Source organism: Henckelia pumila, chromosome 3 (assembly GCF_033568475.1).
Source record: "Henckelia pumila isolate YLH828 chromosome 3, ASM3356847v2, whole genome shotgun sequence".
Lineage (NCBI taxonomy): Eukaryota > Viridiplantae > Streptophyta > Magnoliopsida > Lamiales > Gesneriaceae > Henckelia > Henckelia pumila.
The window spans coordinates 87074666-87093936 of NC_133122.1; the positions used below are offsets into that span (position 1 = coordinate 87074666).

General features: G+C 39.8%; 2 protein-coding genes across 5 annotated transcripts in view; one reads left to right on the plus strand and one right to left on the minus strand.

The window, feature by feature from the left end:
* Positions 1-12897: 12897 nt before the first annotated feature.
* LOC140887001 (transmembrane 9 superfamily member 1-like) overlaps positions 12898-19271 on the minus strand; it is a 29290-nt gene continuing 22916 nt past the window's right edge. The window contains exons 13-15 of one of the 4 annotated variants that reach the window (XR_012151745.1): positions 14098-14188; positions 13605-13695; positions 12898-13502 (exon numbers count right to left, since the gene is read on the minus strand). The gene's annotated coding sequence lies outside the window, so the exon portion shown is untranslated. Of the gene's footprint in view, positions 13503-13604; positions 13709-13729; positions 14189-19271 lie in introns of those variants that run through there. The other 3 variants (XR_012151744.1, XR_012151743.1, XM_073293984.1) reach the window with 3 other exon arrangements.
* LOC140889155 (uncharacterized) lies at positions 15280-18278 on the plus strand. The gene is made up of 2 exons (XM_073296863.1): positions 15280-17097; positions 17688-18278. The coding sequence occupies exons 1-2, from the start codon at positions 15280-15282 to the stop codon at positions 18276-18278; spliced, it is 2409 nt and encodes an 802-aa protein (XP_073152964.1).

The window sequence follows — 19271 nt, forward strand, 5'->3', positions numbered from 1 at the left end:
CTACTGTACGGTTTAAAAGATTCGAGTTGCACCAATACTACTAGCTTTAGTTTTTGGTAAAACGGCAAGCACTCGGTCCTACAATTGGTATCAAAGTCAATGTCATGAGTTCGATTCTCATTGATTGCAAGGGACACAATTATTGTGAAAAAAATTGTTGGTGTGCAATAATTATTTCTACTGGTGTGCAATAGTTGTTTCTACTGGGTAGAGCGATCGAACCATGATACTTGAACTGTTGTGCGTTTTAAAAGATTTGAGTTTCACCATTAATCCAAATTATAGATTTTGGTAAAACGACAAGCGCTCGGTCCTATCAAAATCTTAATTCTGAAAAATTTCATGGCAATAAAAATAAACATAATTGATTAACAAGAATAGGAAATTCAACTAAATAACGACACATATCCAGAAAAAGTGATTTTTAATTTTATTTATTTAATAAAACTATAAATTAAAAGTTCTATAGAAATTTTTGAATCCGAAAATAACAAATTGTGGTTAGCCCGTGAAATAGAAAGTTGGAGTTAACAAATAAAGATAAATGATGTGAAACAGTGTCAATTTCGTTCTTAAAGGTGAGCCAAATTACTAAGTGTTGTAGCAATGAGAAAGAAAAATTTTTCCCCTGCTCGAATTGGATTAGAAATTAGCGCATCTGATATAGGTTTTAGAGATTTTAGTGGTATGATTGTCATATGCTATGTTTACAGTTATTTTTTACCGTTAGACTGACAAAAGGGCCAACTCGAGAAAAATTTGTAAACTATTATGACTAAATTGACAACGACAAATTATTTGTGACCAAACTGGGAAATAAGCCAAACATCTAGGAGTAAATCGGGGTTTTTCCCGTTACGTATCATTTATACCGTTAGGTTTAACGGTTAATTAGACGGAAGAACCAATTCGGTAAAAATCTGTAAACATTTAAGACTAAACCGGGAATGTCGAAACATTTGGGACCAAACCAAGAAATGACCAAACGTTTAGGACTGAACCAGATTTTTTCCCGAGAACTCACATAAGGTATAAGTAGAGCTGTCAGACGGGCCGGTCTGGCCCAACTCGCCATGACCCGTGGCCTGTTTGCAGGGTTGGCCAATTTGGGACCGTCTCCAAAAGAGCCACAAAAACCCCAGTCTGCCTCGCTGCGGGTTGCGGGTTAGGCAGGCCAACCCGCCAAAATTTTAAAAAATAAAAAATATAAAAAAAATTCAGAATCAAACAAATCATATAAAATTTTTGTAGTAGCCCGTAACCAAAATCAGTGATTAAGGAATTAATCATAATTGCTTGAAAAGGGTTCGAAAGCTCCGAAGGTGAGTTCGGAAGTTCCGAACAGGATCGGAAGCTCCGAAGGAGCGATCGGAAGCTCCAATGGTATTACGTCAGAAATGACGTGTGGCAGGATCGGAAGCTCCGATCAGGATCGGAAGCTCCGATCGCCCCTATCCAAAGTCAACAAGTGATATTTTGACACGTGGCAGATCAGGATCTTCGGAAGCTCCGATGGCAGGATCGGACGTTCCGATCGAGGTTCGGAAGTTCCGATCGAGGATCGGAGGCTACGATCGTTGTCTATAAATAGAAGCCCGAGAATTCACTTTCAATTGCCAATTCCGGATTTCCTCTCTACTCTAGTCGTATTCGAGTTATTCTAGCCTTCCTATACTTGACCCGGGAGTCGTCGAGGCGTTCGGAAGTCATAGCAGAGTTGTGCCCAAGTTCTGGTGGCATCGACATCAAAGGGCTAACGACGGACGAAGGTATAGCTTTTGCTTCCTATAAATATTTAGGAGTATGCAATAGCTTAGTTAAGGCTTTTAGAGCACTATAATGATAGTAGTATCATCTGACAGTGTAGAGCAGACTATAGGCATGGACCTAGATTTGGTAGATCTTGCACTGATTTGAGGTACGAAAGTACTGTTCGAGATATCCTGACTGAGTATGCATGTATTATGTGACGGCATTATTTATATGTCATTGATTTATGCTGCATTCATTTGCATACTGAGTTATCTCCTTCGAGATATCTGTTAGTAGGGTTTTCCCTATCCTGTTAGTGGTTGGACTTCCATCGATTTGGGTCCGCCATATCCACTTGTATTATGGTATGGGAGCCACCTCCTGAAGCGACGGCACAGCGTGCTACATACTAGGGGCCCGGTCTGTCTCTGTTATCTGATCCTTGACCTCGAGTTTTTAGGGAGTTCACTTTGCATGCATGTATACTCATACTCTCGTACTGAGCATTTTATGCTCACGTCTTGTACTCTGTGTTTCTGGACACCCTATTCCATGGGGCAGGTTTGCGATTGGATGAGGCGGGTGGATCCAAGAGGGGCTAGGCAGTGGTTGGTCAGCTGGATCTTCGCCTAGGTTTTTTTGTTATTTGAATTGATACAGTTTTTCGATCTGGTTGTATATTATTTGGTTATTTATAGATTCCTTGCCTTGGGATTATATAATGTTTTTGGTTTCCGTAGTTTTATTCTGATATCTATTTAATTAAGTTAATTGCATGCCTAAGTTCTGTTTAGTAGGTGATCCAGGTAAGGGTCACTACATTTATGGTATCAGAGCATGCAAATTATTCTTGGGATTTAGATTCTACATATAGATAACCGTTAGGTTAATTTTGTAGATGGCAGATCGTGACGACCAGAGTTCTCATGGCAGTATTGGTGGGCATTGGGGTGATGCCGACCGGGAGCCTCGTCGGGAATGCCGCCATCATTATCGAGATGAGGACCGTTTCATTGTACGTCAATTCTTGTAGATGGGGCCTAAGCCCTTGGTTGGAGGTGAGTCTCCGGAGGATGCGGAGAACTGGTTAGACCGCATGGAGATGAATTTTCTGACTTTCCAATGCACCGAGGAGTAGAAGATGGAGACCCTTGGTTATCTTCAGGATGGACATGCGCGCAGGTGGTGGAGGTTTACTTCTGCACCTTTTGTTGCGGCGAGAGGAGTGGCCACCTGGGCCGAGTTCCGCACAGCTTTTTAGAAGCTGTATTTTTCTCCTGCACTCCGTCAGTCGAAGGTGGGCGAGCTACTGAGTCTGCGATAGGGAGCCATGTTTATTGATGAGTATCTGCAGAAGTTCTTTGATCTGCTATCCTATTGCCCTGAGATTGCCGACAGCTCCGAGATGAAGTATAATCTGTTTCTTCAGGGCCTTAACCCTGAGATTCATGACCGTGTGGCGGTTGGTGACGACATGTCCTACGAGGGTTTGGTGAGCCATTGTCACCAGGCGGAGGACAGCATTCGACGGAACAGGTCTTTCTCTCAGTCGAGACCTGCTAGTTCTTTGGGTCCCCGTGCCCAATCTTTTAAGAATTCTGGATCTACTTCTTCCTCTGGTTCTGGACGTGTTGTCCATTTTGGAAAGAAGGACAAGTGTGATCACTGTGGGAAGAACCATCCATCCGACAAGTGTCGTAGAGCTTCTGGAGCTTGTTTTCGTTGCGGCGAAGTGGGTCATATCCGGAGGGATTGTCCACTATCTGGGGGAGGCGGTTCTGGTTCAGGTTCAGGATCTGGTTCTCAGGCCACTGTTCGGCAGAGGTCGCATGGACATCCTGCTGGGAGTTCTCATTTGAGGCCACGAGATTTTGGCCAGGTGTTTGCCTTGAGGCATGATCAGGCAGTGGAGGAGAATGAGAAAGTCATCGCAGGTACATTTCTGCTTTATGGTATACCTGCTCTTGTACTTATTGACACTGGTGCATCTCATTCCTTCATTTCTGCACGTTTTGTTAAGAGGCATAAGTTACCATGCATTGCACTAGATGTAGTGATGTCTGTTTCTACTCCGACGGGCCAATCTGCTTTGGCTAAGCGTCTAGTGATGGGTTGCCCTTTAGAGTTCGAGGGAAACATTGTGTTAGCGAATCTCATGGTTCTTGCGATGGATGACTTTGATTGCATTCTGGGAATAGATATGTTGACTACCTATCGAGATTTAGTGGACTGCTACCAGAGATTAGTACGCTTTCATCCGAAAGGGAGTGAGAGCTGGTTTTTCTATGGAGAGGGAGCGCGACCCCCGATGCCTTTGGTATCAGCTTTGAGAGCCTATCGAGCTCTAGAGTCTGGCGGGGAAGGCTACCTTATCTATGCAGTTGATTTGTCCGCTGAGAGTATTGGGATAGAGAGTATTCCTGTTGTGGATGAATTTCCAGATGTATTTCCCGATGAGATTCCGGGTTTTCCTCCTGTTAGGAAAGTCGAGTTTGGCATAGAGTTGATACCAGGTACTTCGCCTATTTATCGAGCACCGTATCGTCTGGCTCCGTCAAAGATGCGTGAGTTGAAGAATCAGCTACAGGATCTTTTGGACAAGGGGTACATTCGTCCTAGTGTATCTCCTTGGGGAGCTCCTGTTCTTTTTGAAAAGAAGAAGGATGGGTCTATGCGGTTGTGTATTGACTATCGGCAGCTGAATCGAGTTACTGTGAAGAACAAGTATCATTTGCCTCGTATTGATGACTTGTTTGACCAGCTGCAGGGCACTTCAGTTTACTCCAAGATTGACTTGAGATCTGGATATCATCAGATGAAAGTCCGAGATCAGGACGTAGCCAAGACAGCATTCCGTACTTGCTATGGGCATTACGAGTTTCTAGTGATGCCATTTGGTTTGACTAATGCGCCGGCTATATTTATGGATCTGATGAACCGTGTCTTCAGGGAGTACTTGGATAAGTTTGTCGTGGTCTTCATTGACGACATTCTGGTGTATTCACGTAATGAGGACGATCATGTTTCTCACTTACGGGTGGTACTGCAGACTCTTCAGGACGAGCAGTTGTACGCCAAGTTGAGTAAGTGCGAATTCTGGATGGATCGAGTGGTCTTTCTTGGCCATATCATATCCAGGGAAGGGATTTCTGTCGATCCGAGCAAGATTGAGGCGGTGCTTAATTGGTCGCGTCCGACGACGGTTGCTGAGATCCGTAGCTTTCTGGGTCTAGCAGGATATTATCGTCGCTTCATTCTGAACTTCTCTCAGTTAGCTCGACCTTTGACGCAGCTTACCCGCAAGGGTGTGGATTTTGAGTGGTCCTCCGAGTGTGAGGAGAATTTCTGGGAGCTTCGACGGCAGTTGACTTCTGCGCCAGTGTTGGCATTACCATCAGGATCTGGAGGGTATGTGGTGTACACTGATGCTTCTATGCAGGGGTTAGGTTGTGTCCTGACTCAGAATGGGCATGTGATCGCATACGCTTCTAGACAGCTGAAACTTCACGAGGACAACTACCCAGTCCATGATTTGGAATTGGCAGCCATTGTGTTCGCTTTGAAGATCTGGTGTCATTATCTGTATGGCGAGAAATTTGAGATCTTCACCGACCACAAGAGTCTCAAATATTTGTTCACTCAGGCGGAATTTAACATGAGGCAGAGACGTTGGATGGACTTGCTTAAGGATTATGATTGCGAGATTAAGTACCATCCGGGAGCTGCTAATCTCACCGCTGATGCTTTGAGTCGCAAGGTGCGACTATCCGCACTTCAGACTTGTTCGATGTCTAGTGCGATCAGTGACTGTTGTACCTCAGGATATACTTTCAAGCATAAGAAAGGTATGCAGGGTATCCAGATGTTTGCGATATTATCTGAGTCAGCGTTGTATTCGTGGATTCGAGATGCTCAAATGTCTGATTCGAAGACCCAACGTTTAGCTCGCCTAGCTAACGAGGGTAGCTCATCTGGATTTCACTATCAGTCAGATGGCTTTCTGTGTTTGTCCGGTAGGCTTGTGATTCCGCAGGATGTAGAGTTGCGAGAGGAGATTTTGTCTCAGGCGCATCGCAATAAGTTGAGTATTCATCCTGGGAGCAACAAGATGTACAAGGATCTACGTACTCGTTTCTGGTGGAAGGGAATGAAACGCAGTGTTTATCAGTTTGTTTCGAGATGTTTGGTGTGTCAACAGGTCAAGGCAGAGCACCGATGACTTGGAGGATTGCTTCATAGTCTGCCTATTCCTGAATGGAAATGGGAGTTTATTACAATGAACTTTGTGACCCATTTGCCGGTATCCCCGAGGAACTGTGATGCTATCTGGGTTGTGGTGGACCGACTCACCAAGTCAGCGCATTTCATTGCCTATAGCCGGGAGTACAATGTGGATCGTATGGCTCGGTTTTAGATTCAGGAGATCGTTCGACTTCATGGAGTGCCCGTGAGCATTGTCAGCGATCGGGACCCCAGGTTTACTTCTAGATTCTGGGGGAGTGTTCAGCGTGCGATGGGTACTACTCTCAGTTTGAGTACTGCCTATCACCCGGAGACTGATGGTCAGTCAGAGCACACTATCCGTGCTTTGGAGGATATGCTTAGAGCGTGCGTCATGGATTTTGGTTCAGCCTGGCAGGATCATTTGTCATTGATCGAGTTCGCGTACAACAACAGCTATCATACTAGTATTGGGATGGCACCTTTTGAGGCGTTGTACGGGCGACGTTGTCGTACTCCACTCTTCTAGGAAGAAGTGGGGGAGACACAGGCTGAGGGACCGGAGTTTATCCAACAGGCGATAGACATTGTTGATCAGATCAAGAAACGGATTAAGAATGCACAGGATCGTCAGGCCAGCTATGCTAACACCAAGCGTAGGCCTTTGCAGTTTGATGTCGGAGAGAAAGTGTTTCTGAGAGTGTCACCTTTTTGCAAAATTCTCAAATTTGGCCTTAAGGACAAATTGTCTCCCAGATTTATCGGTCCGTTTGAGATCTTGGAGAGCATTGGCGATTTGGCTTATCGACTAGCTTTGCCACCGCATCTTTCCAGTATTCACGACGTGTTCCACGTATCTCTGTTGCGATGGTAAGTGGCGGATGAGTCTCATATTTTTCAGCAGTCTGAGGTTCAGGTGAGCAAGGATTTGACCTATGTTGAGAAACCTATTCGTATCCTGGATTATAAGGATAAGGTTTTGCGGAACAAAGTCATTCCTTTGGTTTTAGTTCAGTGGCAGCGCCGAGGCACTGAGGAAGCTACTTGGGAGCTTGAGGACAGGATGCGTGAAGACCATCCTGAGTTGTTTTGATTTCATTCTTAAGTTGTATTCAGTTGCAAATTCTGTAAACGTTTGATTTGAATAAAGAATGTTTCTGATTTCTGTATTACATTCAGTACTTAAGATCTGATTTCGAGGAAGAAATATCTTAAGTGGGGGAGAATGTAGTAGCCCGTAACCAAAATCAGTGATTAAGGAATTAATCATAATTTCTTGAGAAGGGTTCGGAAGCTCCGAAGGAGCGATCGGAAGCTCCGATGGTATTACGTCAGGCATGACGTGTGGCAGGATCGAAAGCTCCGATCAGGATCGGAAGCTCCAATCGCCCCTATCCGAAGTCAACAAGTGATATTTTTACACGTGGCAGATCAGGATCTTCGGAAGCTCCGATGGCACGATCGGACGTTCCGATCGAGGTTCGGAAGTTCCGATCGAGGATCGGAGGCTCCGATCGTTGTCTATAAATAGAAGGCCGAGAATTCACTTTCAATTGCCAATTCCGGATTTCCTCTCTACTCTAGTCGTATTCGAGTTATTCTAGCCTTCCTAGGCTTGACCCGGGAGTCGTTGAGGCGTTCGGAAGTCATAGCAGAGTTGTGCTTAAGTTCTGGTGGCATCGACATCAAAGGGCTAACGACGGACGAAGGTATAGCTTTTGCTTCCTATAAATATTTAGGAGTATGCAATAGCTTAGTTAAGGCTTTTAGAGCACTATAATGATAGTAGTATCATCTGACAGTGTAGAGCAGACTATAGGCGTGGACCTAGATTTGGTAGAGCTTGCACTGATTTGAGGTACGAAAGTACTGTTCGAGATATCCTGACTGAGTATGCATGTATTATGTGATTGCATGATTTATATTTCATTGCTTTATGCTGCATTCATTTGCATACTGAGTTATCTCCTTCGAGATGTCTATTAGTAGGGTTTTCCCTATCCTGTTAGTGGTTGGACTTCCATCAATTTGGGTTCGGCATATCCACTAGTATTATGGTATGGGAGCCACCTTCTGAAGCGACGGCACAGCGTGCTACATACCAGGGCCCAGTCTGTCTCTGTTATCTGATCCTTGACCTCGAGTTTTTAGGGAGTTTACTTTGCATGCATGTATACTCATACTCTCGTACTGAGCGTTTTATGCTCACGTCTCGTACTCTGTGTTTCTGGACACCCTATTCCATGGGGCAGGTTTGCGATTGGATGAGGCGGGTGGATCCAAGAGGGGCTAGGCAGTGGTTGGTCAGCTGGAGCTTCGCCTAGGTTTTGTTGTTATTTGGATTGATACAGTTGTTCGATCTGGTTGTATATTATTTGGTTATTTACAGATTCCTTGCCTTGAAATTGTATAATGTTTTTGGTTTCCGCAGTTTTATTCTGATATCCGTTTAATTAAGTTAATTGCATGCCTAAGTTCTGTTTAGTAGGTGATCCAGGTAAGGGTCACTACAATTTTGATGTTAACTAATTTATTTTGGATAAAAAATCGTATTTCCAAATAATATGAATAATATAAATAGATGTTTAACCATAAAAAATAATAATTTAAGATATTAAAAATATTACAAATACTAGTTTTAAAATTTTAAAACCATAATATTTAAAAATAAATATTTTTATGCCCATAATTTAAAAAAAAATTTAAAATTTTTTTTTAAAAAAAAACTGTCGGGTCGGCATGCCCCGCCCCGCCTCAACCCGCAGCCGTTTGGGTTGCCCGTTTTGGCCCGCTCCCAGATGGGGCAGTAAAACCCCAACCCAACCACCCAATTTTTCATGACGGGGCAGGCTAGCTCAATGGGCTCGACCCATTTTGACGACTCTAGGTATAAGTTCGAAGGCATAAATATCAAATATCCAGAAATATGGTGGGTAAAAAGTCTTTTAACCAAAAAAATAATGCTTTAAACCAAAGAAATAATAATGTTATGTCCAAATTATCATGCATTACAAAGTAATATTTTTTTACAAAAATAGTTTTCAACATAAAAAAAATATTTCTTTGGGGCTATCTTTAGAGTTCGCATCCCTGCCACTGAGAACTTTAGTCTGTTTCTCAGTGCTTGGAAAAGGGGTCGCGAGTGGTCTCTTGGTGGTAATGTGAGGGAATTCATTCCTTTTGTCGTGCTTTGGTTCCTCTGGACTGCACGCAATGATACTAAGCACCGTCACTTACCCTACTCTGCGGAGAAGGTTAAGTTCCAAATTTTGTCTTATTTTAGACTTGCTCATTCCGCAACTGTTATCAAGCCCTGTCTTTGGCTGGGGGCTTTGCAGGCTGCGAGGAAGATGGGCATTTCGGTCGGCCTCCAACGGATTCACAAGACTGCGATCGTCCGTTGGTTGAGGCCTCCACCTGGGTCCTTCAAGCTCAATGTGGATGGGAGCTCGAGAGGTAACCCGGGTGAGTCGTCTGTGGGGGGGGGGGGGGGGGGTTTTCCGGGATTCTTCTAGTAGGGTCTTGGCGTTTTTTAGTGAGTTCATTGGTTTGGGATCCAATGTCCGTGCAGAACTCTGGGCGATTTGGAGGGGTATTCTTCTCTGTTCTGACCTTAGCCTTTTTCCCCTTTGGATTGAGACTGATTCCCAGATTGCTATTCAGATTCTTAGATCTCGGAGGTGCCATTGGGATTTGGACCATATTGTTTCGAGGACGCGTGTTTTGGTGCAGAATAGGCCGGTTCATTTCTCGCATATCTATCGAGAAGGGAATTCGGTTGCGGATGTGTTGGCGCGGCAGGCTCATGATCATAGGCAGTGTTTGTTGGAGATTGGTGTTCCTTTAACCACTCCCATCGCTGTGTTGGCCCGTTCTGACTCTTCCGGGCTTCCTTACCTTAGATCTAGGTTTTCTTAGAGCCTCACGCTCGCTTATAGCCGTTTCTCTTGGGCTTTTTTTTTCTTTGTTTGCTCTTCTTTTTGGTCTAGGTCATCCTAGATTTAGATATATGTAGCTATTTATTTTTCTTTGCAGGTACAGCTCTCCGGCCCTTTTCCGGAGTTTTTGGAGTTAGTCTGTTCCCCTGTCGCTTGCTTTGCTTCTTCAGGGTGATGGATCACCAGGCGTTCTCTGTGCTTCTCCTTGCCTGGTTCTTGCTGTTGTTTGGATGTTTTGTGGGTGGTCTCTCGTGCCCCTCGCTTTTTGAATTTCCAGTCTTCTTGGGAGTTAGGTTATGGCTTGAGTTCCCTTCGCCATTCTCCTGCTTTTTTGCTCTGGGTCTGCTGGTTTGCGATCGCTCCTCTTTTTCCTCGTGGCCTATGTATAGTGACTTCCCAGCTGATCATGACTTTTGGACATATTTCTTGCATAAATTTGATCTGTTGTTCAGCTCTGGATGGTGCCAGCCTCTTTTCGCGCTTTAGTGTCGGATTTGATTTTGCTGGCCTGGAGTTGTGAATCTCCTCTAGGTTTTACTGCACAGGTTGATACCAGCCACTCTTCGCGCCTCAGTGTCCGTTTTTGATTTTGTTGGGCCGAGCTGTGGTTCTCTTCTAGCTTTTGCTGCTCAGGATGACTGCTGACGTTGACTTAGTTAGCTATCTTTGATGTTATTTGTTTATACTTATTTTCTAGGGATGCTTTGGTTGTATATTTTTCGATACCCTAGCTGTAAAAAAAAAAAAAACTAATAATTTTGAAAAAATAAACAATTTTTCACCAAAGAAGCTTAATATTTTAATGCTAAATTAATATACATAACAAAATAATATTTTTGACAGAAAAAATTATTAGAACAATAAACTAATATTTCAATTTGACCTAAGAAATAATAATTTGTATGTCAAAATAACATACACTAGATTTAATAAATTTAACAGATAAAATAATAAATTTAACATTAAAACTAATATTTTTGACTTAAAAAGTTATACAAAATAAATTTTATCAAAAATTAATAATTTACTAGCGACCGAAACTCACGCAATGTGTGTGCGACGTTTGTACATAAATATTAAGCATAACATGTGTAATAATAAGTGTGATATGATATAAAATTATACTGAGATTGGAAATATAAACTAATATGGTTGGGATATTAACAGTCGTAATAATGTTGAACGCACATAAGGATCACTCATGACGTAAGTTCTGTATCTAGTACAAATCAACATACCTAAATTTCTTAAACAGGTGAATATCCAGCAATAATGAACACAAAAATTCGCTATCAATACAACACCTTTAGTAAATTAGTATCCAATGTAGACGAACATATATATAGTAGCATACGTATGAAATGGGATATGAGTGATAAACGTCTTCTCAAACACGATTGTTGAAGATTTTTTGTTTTTTTTTTTCAATCACTATCAACAACTAACATACTAAAAAGTCCTTCGATCTACAAGGATGAAAAACTTAAATTTACAATAATAGTAGATTGTTTAGAAGACATCTTTAAATTTTTATAATCATCATCTCACTAAAGAACGATTATGTGTCAATCTCCTTAGGTAGGAAGAAAATGTAAATTGTATCAGTAAAACCGGAACCTTGCATTCCTCGCCCATGCGAATTTCCACAAAATCAAATAATCTGAAGCTATATCCACTTGCTGTAAATGTAGAAAATGCATCATAAATTTCCCAATTGTTTTAAGAATAAGTAAACAAACAATTATTTCAGTTTGCAATATTTAAAATAAAATGTTTTACTTTTTTCAGTAAAATGCAAGAGATATTATTTATTTGAATGAAGTAACTTATGGTTTTTTAAAAATTTTCCAAACATACATACTGAAATATATAATAAGTGATGAAAAATTCACAAAAAAGTCAGTTTGACATGTATTGAAATAACGCAACTTGGTATTATAAATATATTAACTACATTAATTTAAGCATTCAACTAACGTTACCTTACGTGATGGTATGGGATGTTGTTGTCTCCGTTGATTTGTAGTGGTTATAGAACTGCAAATACAACCTCAATTGTTTTATGATGATCTATTGTAAAGTGGAATTTGATATTAAAAGATTTAGTGTTGTATAAATGATGTTTCTTACCACTTCAATATCGTGATTGTTAGAGGGTCTTATGCTTTTCTGTCTCCATAAGAGAAATCAATGAAATGATATGTGAACGTGATGAATGTAGAATATAATTATAGTTTTTCATGAGATTTAGATGTACCTAAATAAAGTACTTTCTTCTATATGAAAATCCTTCAATGGAAATAAAAATGATGAACAATTTGCTGAAGTTAAATGTATTCAGTTCTAATCACAATTTTTTTTTGAATTTCTTTACAACACAATAAAAGGAAAAGCGTGCATCATTCATTAATTCAAGTAAATGCAGTGTGAATATTCTAAGAATGCAAACAATAAACAACAAAATAAACAAAAAACACAACACAAAGCCTACTCAAATAGATATGTTCACGATTATAAAACCCACAAAACCCGATTGGTATTGATTGTAGTTGGTGGAAATCGTGGCAAGATGTTAACACGATGATAATACTCGTCCATTTACACTGATTTTGTCGGTTCCAACCACATTTTGAAGAGAAAGTTGATTCTTTTCTATTTAAAGTATCTCATTGACTTGCATCATATACTTTGATTTCTATGATTAATAGATTTTTCGGCTACAACCAAAACATAAAATAAAACAAATAATTTTACTTTTTGACTCTAATTAACAAAGTGAATTATATAATTGATTCTCACATCATCTACGTCAACTAAACCTTGAAGATTTTGTTATGGTTATCAAGCAACAAATTCTATTAATCATAACACAAGAAAATTGAAATAATGTTCCCGTCAATTAGATTTAAAAAAACATATCTAAAATAAACACAATGCATTAATTTATCATAAACAAACACACACTACAAAGAATTTTGGATTTAGCGACGGCCAAAACCGTAGATAAATTAGCCACGAAAATGAAAATAATCGTGGCTAATCTAAATTAGCCACGAAAGATCAAATGCATAAAAAGTAATGAATTAAACAAATCCACCACGGAAGATCAAATGCACAAACAAAGAGTCCAAATCCAAATAAATATCAGGGACATTACAATTTTTTTTATGAAACCATACTAAATAAATACGCCATTGAATTAAACAAATCCACCACAATTAATCTCAATATGGAAGGTAAATGATCATGATAACTAGACAAACAAAACAAGACAAAATAAGCTCCAATATCATCCACTAAAATGCAGAAAACATGCAATGTGCTTCAAGTCGAATGATTAAATTATATAGAAACCTTATCACCTACCGAAAAAAGAGAGTTGCTGATGTTCTATCATAATTCAGATGGATGCAAAAATTTAGGAACTTCGATATAAGGGTGGATACCAGAGTCAGTTTAAAAAAAAGAAATGTAAAGGTTAAGCTTTCAGAAATGTAAAGGTGAAGACAAAACTTAAAATGTAAGGATGTACCGAAAACTTGAAATTATAATATCGTCAAAAAATACCTTGAAGTCGACCGACGGTATAACCTACAACATAAAAAAACATTAATACATCAATATAGTATCATAAATGAGTTGAAAATTAATTAAATTCAAAGCATTTGATAATCATTTTATGGTATCCAGCACCTCACAAAAATGGGCAGCAACCAAGCTGGATCTAAACTTGTAGTTGTTGATGACGGTTGGCGGTGGTCGCTTGCGGGAATATTTCCAAACACTGCTGAAATCAACTAAAAAGCAGGAACTGTTTCAGAATATTCAAATACCATAAACACAATTCTAATCAATTTCAAAGCAATGGCTAAATGGTTTTGAATCGGTATTTAACAAAAGATTAAGGAAACACAACAATACTACATAACAAAAAAATATGAAAAATGGATTTGCTCTCGACTTTCTTCACATTGTCTTATTTTTTTAATTAACATCACAAAGGAGAGAAGGCATGTTGCCTATTTTGTGGACCTAATGCGGCGGTGACCAGCGAGATTTCGAGGAAAATGAAATAGATTGTGCAGAAAAGATAACATATATTTATCTAGCTGATAAAAAAATAAACTAATTACGCATCTCTATCTCAAAGTACTATAGATTAAAATTTTCAAAAAATATTGTAGACCTGAGAATGGGCATCCACGATCAGGAGAGTTGGTGGCTGAAAATCGTAGGCTTGATGGAAACCAAGCAAAAATAGAACCTCGTCCATCATACTGCAACATAGGAGAGTCAGTGACAGATGTTATTGAAAAATTTTGTGCATCTTGCTTAGAGGCTGACAAATAAAATAATAGATAAAACCCATTACTTCCACTCTAGCCTTGGAAGCAGTTTTGCAAATGTTGAACAACACATTAAACAATATTTGGGTTAATACCATCACAAAAAAACTAGAGCAATTAATCAACCACCACAAAACAACAAAATTCCACAAATAAACCCTAAAAAACAATGTATCTAAACATGAAAAGAAAAAGGTAATTCGTTCTTTCCAAGAGCTTTGTGAAAAATTTAATGCCAAATAATAGTGTACAAATGAAAGAAGGTGAAGAACTTGAGCAAACTGTTGAAGACAAAAAATTTATAGAAAAAGTTATCACTAGCAACAAAAGGAAGAGAAAGTGAAAATTCAGTAATATCCAAACATCCAAATATCCATTTATTTAAAACTAAAATTCGTAAATCCTAATTAAATAAATCTGAACTTTCAAATTTTATTTTATTTTTACAAGGCAACTTTCAAATTTAATTCCAAATAAATTCAAAAAAATTAACCATACCTTGCAAGAGGTTACACTACTTTTACAAGGTAAAAATGAAAAACTAAACAAGATTCGAGTGGAAATTTAAAGAGTATCGTGACTGGGAAATCGAGAAGTTTGGTCGTGCCACACCGAGCTGAAGCCTTGCTGTTAGAAATGAAACTTGAATCTAACTCACCTCAAAAGCTAGCTCAAGAGGGGAGGTTTGTCCAAGCCTATATATTAAACTCCCAGGCAATTCATCCAACCGATGTGGGACAAACTAAACACACCAACACACCCCTCGCACGTCCAGAAATGAATTGACTGAAACATGGAGATCAAATTAAATGGGTGGCCCAATTATGGGACGGGTGAGGCCAACTATGGGCCGTCCAACACATATATAAATAACTAAAGCGTGTTTGAGTTTTAGCGTTTCTTTGTACATATAAATAGGACAGGAGCTTTGCATTGTACAGAACAATTTAATTTTTCCTTCCAACAGAAAATGATGAATATTTTCATCACCAATTACTTGTTCCTCTTTCTTCAGTTTTAACATGGTATCAGAGCAAGGAGGTTTTGATGCTGCGGATCCGCTCTACATAAATCCATCTGATACACCAGGACTCAATTTGATCAATGAACACTTGATCGGGACTGAGAATTACGGAATCTGGAGTCGTGCAATGTTAATTGCGCTTCGCGCTAAAAATAAGATCGCATTCATCAATGGAAGTTGTAAGAAGCCAGATCCTGAATCGGACACCTTATTGCAGTGGGAAAGGTGTAATGCGATCGTTCTATCATGGATTATGAACTCTGTTTCTAAGGAGATATTTGCTGGAATTGTGTATTCAACAGAGGCGCTGATAGTATGGGAAGATCTACGGGAAAGATTTGACAAAGTAAACGGATCGAGGATCTTCACACTTCATCGAGATATTGGACGTCTGGTTCAAGGTAATAGTACGATTTCAGTCTATTACTCGAAACTTAGACAACTGTGGGATGAGTATTCTTCTATGGTGACATTGCCGTCGTGTAAGTGTGAATCTGCAATGAAATTTTTTGAGTATGAGCAGCAACACAAGTTACTTCAATTCCTTATGGGACTGAATGAGAGTTATGCTTTGATTCGTAGTCATGTTTTGATGATGAATCCACTTCCAACTGTCAGTCATGCATTTGCAATTATCTCACAAGAAGAGTCGCATCGCAATCTATCTAGTGTATCTCCTGACCTCCCGATATCTGTCTTTTACTCTGCTCAAGATAAAAGAAAGAGCAATGTTCGCTGTGAACATTGCAATTGGCCTGGACATAATAAGGAGAATTGCTACAGATTGATAGGATATCCTCTTGGACACAGATTGCATAAAGGATCAGGTAAAGGACATAATTCAAGACCTGGTAAGGATGGAATGGAACGTGGTAGGCAGTTTGGGAAAGCTAATGTTTCTGTGGCTAAATCTGAGGAAGAAAAACCACCTAGCTCCTCCCAATTGGCAGGCACATTTTTTACTGCTGATCAATATGCTGCTATATTGAAGCTTCTGGAAAAGGATCATATGGAGAATCATGAGAACATTGTCTCTGCAAATATGGCAGGTAATCATTCCTCTTGTGCCAACAGTTTAGATTCTCAATGGATTATTGACACAGGTGCAAATGATCATATGGTTGGCCAACAAAGTTTGCTATGCAACTCTAGATCCTATGCTGATACAACAGGGTCAATTCAATTGCCAAATGGTAGTTCCACCAAGGTCACTCGTATAGGCACTGTTGTTTTAAATGAATCCATATCCCTATCCAATGTCCTGTTTGTCCCTGAGTTTCAATATAATCTACTTTCTGTTTCTAAGTTCACTAAAGCTCATCACTGCTTTGTCACATTCTATCCCCATTTGTGTGTATTTCAGGCCCTATCAAGTGGGAGGATCCTGGGGATTGGTAGAGAGAAAAATGGTCTATACTTCCTCAATTGTTTGAGTTTCCAACCTTCTGCTGGCAATCTTAGTTCTTCATCAAAATACTTAGTTCTTCCACCTTGTACTTCTTTACTATCTGCAGTAAATAATACAATTTGTAATGATGTCAATAAAGACACTCTTTGGCATCAAAGACTTGGCCATATATCTGTAACTCGAATGCGTTTATTGCCATTTATGTCATCTCATTTTGATTTGCAACATTGTTCTGTTTGTCCTATTTCCAAACAAACTCGTGTTTCATTTCCTTCCAAACGATCCAGTGATTCTAGTCATATTTTCCAGCTAGTTCACATGGATGTATGGGGTCCTTTTCATAATCCAACATATAATGGGGAGAGATATTTTCTTACTATAGTGGATGATTACACGAGAAGCACTCGGGTATACCTCATGCATTCCAAGTTAGATATGCTTTCTAAAATAAAAGGCTTTCTGGCTCTCATTCGTAATCAATTTTCTACCACTATCAACAATATTCGAACTGATAATGCCAACGAATTTTTTCAAAGAGAATGTAAAAGCTATTCTTGTCCTTGGGGATAATTCACCAAAGTTCTTGCCCATATACACCTCAACAAAATGGGCTTGTTGAACGCAAACATCGTCATATTCTCAATATTGCTCGTTCTTTGAAGTTTCAAGTTTCTCTTCCACATAAATATTGGGGAGATTGTGTTCTCACTTTTGTCTATCTTATCAATCGTACTCCAACACCTCTTTTATCGAATAAGACTCCATTTGAAGTCTTAACTGGTCATTCACCTTCTTATTCTCAACTTAGGGTCTTCGGCTGTTTGTGTTATGCTTCTACTCTTCCTCGAGGTGACAAATTTTCTCCTCGAGCTGCTGCTTGCGTCTTTCTTGGGTATTCTCCCACTCAAAAGGGATATAAGCTACAGAATCTTAGCACACACAAATTCTTTGTTTCCAGAGATGTTCATTTTTTTTAGACTATTTTTCCTTTTGCACAGTCTGCTCCTTCTTCTCCCATATTTCCTGAGGATGCTCCTGTTTTGCTTGACCATGTCCAGCCCTCTGCATCCCTACCTATTCCTTCTGTTCCTCCCTCCACTTTGCCTCCACTTTCCCCTCGCCGTTCCACCCGAGTTCCTAAGCCGCCTCTTTGGACTCAGGATTTCATTTGTTCTACTTTGCCCCATTCTATTTCCAATTATCTTTCTTACTCTCATATTTCTCCTTCTTATAAAGCTTTTCTCACGTCCATTTCTGCTAACAAAGAACCTTCCACCTACCAAGAAGCATTGCTTGATCCTCATTGGATACAAGCTATGGATCATGAGTTGCTCGCTTTGACTAATAATCATACTTGGGAGATAGTTGATTTGCCACCTGGTAAGATCCCTATTGGAAATAAATGGGTTTACAAAATTAAGTATCATGCTGATGGTCGTGTGGATAGATTTAAAGCCCGGCTTGTGGCTAAGGGTTATACGCAGCTTTTTGGTGTTGATTTTCATGATACTTTTTCCCCGGTTGCTAAGCTTACCACTGTCCGTTGCTTGCTTAGTGTGGCTACAATCTTTTGTTGGCCTTTATATTAAAGGGATGTCACCAATGCCTTTCTTCAAGGTGATCTTGATGAGGAGATATATATGGTCTTACCTCCTGGTCTTCGAATTCAGGGGGAGTCTCATAAGGGAATTCGAAGTGAGGGGGAGTTTGCGAAGCCCAAAGTGTGTAAGTTGGTGAAATCCTTATATGGTTTTAGGCAAGCATCACGACAGTGGAATATCAAATTTGCTTCTATTGTGACAGAAGCTGGTTTTCAGCAGTCTTCTCATGATCATTCCTTGTTTGTTAAGAAAAATGTCACATTCATCACACTGTTGTTGGTCAATGTTGATGACATAGTCATAACAGGAAATCATGAGGATTCAATCATTACTCTGAAGAAGCATTTACATTCCAATATCAAGATTAAGGATTTGGGAACTTTGAAATATTTTCTAGGTATCGAAGTGGCTAGATCAAAGCATGGAATCTGTTTGAACCAACGAAAATATGCCTTAGAACTTATAACAGATGCAGGGCTATTGGGTTCAAAGGTTAGTGATACTCCCATGGAGCAAAATGTCAGATTTACATCTAAGGAGTTTGATGATAGCTCTGGTCAAGAAGATACGGTTGATCCTTTGTTGGATGATCCAAGTTCTTATAGAAGATTGGTTGGTCGTCTTATATATCTCACGGTTACTAGACCAGATATTTGTTTTGCGGTGCAAACCTTGAGTCAATTTCTGAAGAGCCCAAAGGCTTCTCATATGGATGCAGCAACAAAGGTGTTGAGATACTTAAAATCAACACCAGGCCAAGGGATTTTATTATCAGCAGCCAGTAAACTTGAATTATCGGCATTTTGTGATTCTGATTGGGGAACATGTCCTATGACTAGAAGATCAATTACAGGTTATTGCATTAAACTTGGAGAGTCTTTGGTATCCTGGAAAACAAAGAAGCAAACGACAGTCTCAAGATCGTCTGCGGAGGCAGAATACAGGGCGATGACCAATGTAACATGTGAAGTAGTGTGGATA